Source organism: Halyomorpha halys, unplaced genomic scaffold (assembly GCF_000696795.3).
Source record: "Halyomorpha halys isolate HHAL.00 unplaced genomic scaffold, Hhal_1.1 Scaffold6.1, whole genome shotgun sequence".
NCBI lineage: Eukaryota > Metazoa > Arthropoda > Insecta > Hemiptera > Pentatomidae > Halyomorpha > Halyomorpha halys.
In genome coordinates this window covers 144,080-150,764 of record NW_027111275.1, presented here as the reverse complement: position 1 = coordinate 150,764, position 6,685 = coordinate 144,080, and the positions used below count along the sequence as shown (strand labels likewise).

Here is a 6,685-nt window from a genome sequence, read left to right as displayed (position 1 = left end):
TGCTAATAGACATCTGTACGTCAAATGGTTTTTGAGATATAAATTTTTCAAAATAAATTCACTAACTACTGAACTTCCAGTACGTCCCATACAACATTTTTATGAAATGTTGCTTTTTAAAAAGCTATATCTCGAAATATTGAATGTAAATAGCTCTATTTACACTATATTATACAATATAGCATATTTACTCAACTTTAAATGATGTTCTCTTAGATTTTCTATTGTTGGTAGTTGTAAAGATATAGAGCTCCGAATAAAAAATTAATTAGTTTTAACGTTTTGAAACAGCAGCCATTTTTTATTCCCTCTACCTATACTTGGCAGATTCATCAATTTCAACTAGTAATTATACCTAGCTTTCAATTAAGTAATTAAAAATTGGAGTGAAATAATTGCCTTTTTTTCTCCTCTTGGGTTCTTGTACTAGGAGGAGAGTTGGCCGTCCCCAGCTTCGATGGATTGACTATGCGGCTGCGGATGTTAGTAGTTTGGGAGTAAAAAAAAATATAGATCGGATACGAACGGGAAAAGCAGAGAACGGCCGATCTTTCCCGATTCCATTTTGGCTTCGTTATCTTTTGTTGAACTGCTGTATTCTTGTTAGGAATAAAATTTATATTCCTTATTCCCAGCTCGAGAAACTCGTTCTTAATTTTCGCCTTCCATGGTTAATAGAATTTTTTTTCGAAAACCACGAGCCTACAAAAAACTTTGGGGCGAAGTTGTATGGCGCATTTACTGCACCAAATTTTTTAAAATACCAATTTGTAACGTTTAGAAATTGATGGTGTAGATATTGATAATAATTGTAAATAATTAATTACAATAAATTGAAGCCTTTTTCGTATTGTTTAACTTGTGAGCTTTGGATTAATTTACCAGTAATTAAAAATAAAATGATTATGATTATACACTACCTAGTAAATGCTCTTGGAACGTGCCCTGCGAATGCGGGTAGTACTGGAGTTATTCCTAGTTCTCGCATCCTTCGTAAAATTCTTTTTTGGAGGTTGACTGAACGTTCATGCCAGGATTTTGAAAGAGACCCTCCCCATCCTCTTAAATTTCCCATTCTGTTCCTAATTATAAAAAAAAAAAAAAAAGAAAACTAAATAGTTAAAAAAAATCATAAATATATATTTATATAAAATAACATATTTTTGGTAGATATATTCTGTTTATGTTGGTAGGTAGCCGTTCAATAAATAAATTGATTTCAATTTTAAATTAATAAACATAATTTACTTTTTCGAAACATTTTACTTTGTTGTTCTGATATTAGGCATAATTCATAGTAATAAGGAATATAGTTCAATTGAAAAAACTTTTCACCATTAAGAGTAAATTAAAATAAGTAGATTAACTTAAAGTTAAATGGAAACATTATAAACAATTTGAAGAAAAAAAGCCCTATAATCCCTTTAAATATTCTCCCACTGTTATATTTCAAAGAAATTCCTTGATATTTTCATTTCATCTTCTTTAAGATCAAATGTATTTCAAACTTGCAACTTAATTTAGTTATTGCCTCCTAATAATTAATTAATTTTGTTGGTTATTATAACTTACTATTGTAACATTATTTTTTGTTACAACAGGTTCCCAGAACGGCCGATCTTTCCCGATTGAATTTCGGGTTCGTTATCATTTGTTAAACTGTTGTATTATTGTCAACTGTTCTTGATTTTATCTACTTATAGAAGTATGTTCTTCTTTAGATTTATGGAAATATGTTACACAACATCTTTCCGATATACAGATACTAATAACATAAGAACAAATATAAAAACAATAAGCATTACTAGAATGGCAATTCTCAATCCAGTTACTAATATTCTCTGACATTTTGAACTGCACTCTCATTCCCATCAATGTCAATATTCCTGTATTAAAATAAATTTTCTTGGTACTGCCTAATCTCCACACTAATAAAATTAATTGAAGGGTGAGAAAAAAAAATAATCTCCACATTTTGGAAATCATTTTGTTTTAAGATTGTTTAGATCTGCTTCATTCTATACCTATCAAAGTTTTCAAAGGCTGATTACAGGTTTATGAAGTTCATGATTTCATATCCGTCTATTTCTTATTTCACTTGATATCTAAATCCATTGTGTAGAACTTTTCAGTTATTTGCGCATTGGTGTGTTTAAGATGTAGATGCAACGCGAAAATTCTTTTAATCCCTCGAGTAAGTGGTCTATTGATTCCCACTTGTTTTGAAATAGCTGCCAAAGCAATGCCACATGGTGGATTTAGTACATTCTTGCATTCCACACATATGGAACCAAGACTAATAAAGAGCTCTTTCCAACCAATTACTCATTTTCGAGGCGAAGGTATAAACAGTAAAAGTCTTGTTTTGTTTATGAGCTGTTTTTTTTAATTTAGAAATTTTTGGAAAAAAATATATCTAATACATTTTCTATGTCAAATCTGCAACAGGAATGAGGAGCTCATCTGGAGTCTGCCTAATGACTAATTCTCACATATTAATAGAAATAATCTTATATTACACATTAATTACAAAACGAAATAATTATAATACATCAATCTCCTTATTACCAACTTAAAAATGCTGGTCCTGCAAAATGTTCACCGATTTCTTTATCAGTTAATCCCAGTTTCAAGTAGACTCTTCTCCAAATTTCCTCCTGCCCATTAAAAGCTAAGGCTAAATTGAAACCATTTAAAGCCATCCAATCAATTTCTCTCTCCCATCGTTCCCAGTCCCACCACACGAAGCTGTAGCTTGTTGTGCAAACATTTTGGTAGTAGCGGAACCTGTGGAGTGAGAAAAAAAAATATTATCAATGATATACTAGAATTATATTAATATGGCACAAATATATTCAAAATACCAGTCATTAGCCACGATTTTAATATCTACATCGGGCAACGTTTCAGGCAAACTGATCTGGTCTCCGTCCCAGGAAATATGACAATTAAGAAACTCTTTGAGATAATAGTGAAAGCCCCAAGCTGCTGCCACGCCACTCGATGCAGTTATTACCACATAATCATCGATTTTTCTAACCTGGAATTAAATAAGATAGGTGTAAATAGGTGTGTTATGATTGTAATTGTAAATTAAACTAACTATATTTTATAGGTAGCTGTTTTTTAGATATGTGTACACACGGTTGGAGAGAAGTTTCAAAACTTCAACATATCGACTCTATGGCGTTGCGCACGAGGAGTCTACAAGAGCCCAGTGGAATAAAAGACAGTTATTTCACCCCAATATTTTATTACTCTAATGAAAACTACGAGTAATTACTAATAAAAATTTATGAGTCTGCCAAGTATAGTTAGGGGAAATACAAAATGGCGGCTGTTTCAAAGTGTTAAAAAACAATTTCACTTAGAGCTCCATATCTTTGAAACTACTTACAATTCCAGAACACCTAACAGGACATCATTTAAAGTAAAATTGCTAAAATATGAGCCCTAGTAGAGCTGTTTATGTTCAATAATTCCCGAGATACTGATTTTTAAAAAGCAAAATTTCATGTAATAATATGCTGAATTACGTTCAATAATTCCCGAAATACTGTTTTTTAAAAAGCAAAATTTCATGTAATAATATGCTGAATTACGTTCAATAATTCCCGAAATACTGTTTTTTAAAAAGTAAAATTTCATATAATAATATGCTGAAAAATCAGTAGTTAGTGAATTTATTGCGGGAAATCTTTATTTCAAGAAACGTATAATGTTTACAGATTTCTGCCAGCACTCAAATTAAAGACAGTCGAATGTACTATAATGTATCAATTAATTATTAAGTAGAAATTAAATGAATTCACAAAATGTTGATTTCTAGTTGTTCGGACCAAATTTTTGGTTTATGAAAAACAATATCTCAACCAACTATTAGAGGTGCAGTTGTCTGCCAGCAATCAAATTGATGATAGTTTAATGTACATAAAGTAACTTGTAACGTTCATCTTCGTAGAGATAGTCGTTTTTATGAATCGTCAAATTATCATATGAATATGAATTTTGCATATAAAATTTTACTTGAACTACTAGAAATCAATTTATTTTCGCAAATGTCATGAAAACTACTACTCCTACGAAGGTAAATGTCATAAACTACTTTATAGCACGTTTAATTGCACTAGGTTTAATTTGAGTGTAGTGTTTTCTTAGAGAAAGATTTTCCACAATAAATTCAATAACTACATTTTTTTTCAGAACATTTTTTATGAAATGTTGCTTTTAAGTAAACTGTATCTCGGGTATAACTATTGAACGTAAATAGCTTTGTTAGAACTCAAATTTTAGTAAATTTACTCAATTTTAAATGATGTTCTATTAGGTTTTCTGGTGCTGTAGGTAGTTTTAAGAATGTGGAGCCCGAATAATAAATGTTTGGAAACAGCCACCTTTTTTATTCCCCCTAACTAAACTTGGCAGACTCATCAATTTTGACCAGTAATTATGTATAGTTTTCATTAAAGTAGTAAAAAATTGGGATGAAATAACTAACTTTTTTCTCCTCTTGGGCTCTTGTACTATAGTTCAAGTTCTTAGCGATCCAGCCCAGCAGTGTTATAGTGTTAACAGTGAAGTTAACACCATCCGCAACCTACTACGATTGTTTAATGCGCATGCCCCTCTACTCTCCATGGAGTGTTGTATTTTAACAAGCGGACCACTGGTTGTTCGTTCTAGATGAGTGCTCCGCTAAATCCAGTAGAGATCGGGAAAGGTAGTTTGGTTTTGAGAAATTTTTTTTTTTCTCCATGAACCATTTGTGCATTAAAAAATCTACATTTACTTATTTTGTGAACTGATTTGTATAATAGATCGATTTCCAACTTTTATAATGATTCTTGATAAACATCTAGGGAATTTGAGTGATTATGGTTACATGCTACAAAAAGCTACTTCTAACAATAAGATTGATTTTTGAAAATGTTGCTTACAACATAGCTGCTTACTGTCTGTTTTCGATTTTTGTCACAAAATTGTACAATGGATATTTGTACCTCATAATGAAGTTGGAACATCATTTAAATTTTACTAATTAATATCCTAACATAGCTTAACTTAGTTTTATTCTGAGAAAATTAAAGATTCTCATAAGGTTTTATTTTACTTTTTATTAATAAATATGATTTTATTAAATTTAATTTTTATAACTAAAATTGTTAAAAAAAACTTTTTTTTGTTTTAAAAAGGTTTTTCTATGTTAATTGTTTGTAATATACAATTACATTAAATTTGAATTTCTGCATCTACATATGACTGTACAGTAGAAAAATTCTGGCCCTCTTTAGCATAATTTATGCCCACCTCTGTATTAGAAGAACTTATAAAAGGAAAAATAAAATTGTTACAACTTATGTGAAAAAAATCTGATATGAACACTATTTTAAGAATATCTTATGAATATTGTTTGGAATGCTGGGTGTCCTTCGGCCTTAAGGGTCTTCATCATTCAGATATTTTCCATTATAATAATTATAATTCTTAAGAAGGTTATTAATTAAAATAAGAATATACAATAATTATAATAAATATATATAATTAATTAAGCTTACGCTAAATACGTCTCTGTGATTGGATTTTATTTTTGGAACTATTTTAACTTCAAAAGATCTTGCTCTCTCTCCAATCAATCTCTGTATAACACCTCTGACGGCATGTTCAGAATCTTGAGGTTGTATTTTAGGCCTCAGATGTCCATAAAGATTATCATAACCTGAAATAATTAAAATATTTGAGTATAAATATGATAAATAATATAATAATTCACTCAACGAAGAAACCAAGTGAGGAGTGTATCATAAAACAACACTAATGGGCTTCATTGGTCGTAATTAAAAGTTTCGTGTTTTCAGTCAGTACCTTAGCTTGTATCCATCATCTGCTAGACAAAATGCGTTCGTCTAAAGATTTTTTTGGAGGTAATGCTATTTAGGTACCTAAGAAGATGAGTTGATAAGGAGTTAAAGAGGTATCAGGAGTTGTAATTAAGGGTTATTACTATCAGTCTAAATTAATTTTAAATGTTTCAAGTCAATTTTGCAAAATTGGCAGTAATGGTTATCTTTTATCACCTTCAATTTGTATAGGAATATTCATTATTAAAAAAAAAATTGCAAATATTTCAACTTTGATTAACATTTTACTTTGAACACCAGTTCTCTAAAATCATTTCAAGCAATATCACTTTTCATAATACTAATATTAATCTTAACTCAAATTTCTTCATAAGGGAATGGATCTTATCTGATTTTGATACAACAAATAATGGCGTTTTTTTATTGTAAAAAACAAAACAAAACTTAGTGGCATTTATGGTTACCCAATAATGCTGATCAAGTGAATGGTACAGTAATAAAAGTGATATCCATAAAAAAAAAAATAACAAATAATAAAGAGAAAATAAAATTCAGAAGATGATAAAAACAGAAAAAAAACTTTATAAAATTACAAATGAAAAGAAGCTTTATGCAGCTCTCTCGAATCTTTGATGAGTCTGTCTATTCATCTGGTTTTTGGCTTTTCACGTGGTCTCTTGCCTACCTTACTCATTCATGGTTGTGTACTGGTGATAGATTGCTTGGAACCATATCCATAACAATACCCCGTATATCAAGAAAGATCCATAAGGAGGCAATATAAAAATAGTTATAGAGAGAAAGAACTAAAGAGTTTAAGATAGGGA

General features: G+C 30.0%; 1 protein-coding gene across 2 annotated transcripts in view; it reads right to left on the bottom strand.

Annotated features, from left to right (window-relative positions):
• Positions 1-6,685, bottom strand: part of LOC106692886 (alpha-N-acetylglucosaminidase) — a 27,785-nt gene that overhangs the window by 15,293 nt on the left and 5,807 nt on the right. For both annotated transcript variants that reach the window (XM_014439119.3, XM_014439128.3), the window contains exons 2-5: positions 5,556-5,716; positions 2,865-3,040; positions 2,569-2,787; positions 921-1,082 (exon numbers count right to left, since the gene is read on the bottom strand). In XM_014439119.3, the coding sequence (XP_014294605.1) occupies positions 921-1,082; positions 2,569-2,787; positions 2,865-3,040; positions 5,556-5,716 (718 nt within the window). The remainder of the gene's footprint in view (positions 1-920; positions 1,083-2,568; positions 2,788-2,864; positions 3,041-5,555; positions 5,717-6,685) is intronic.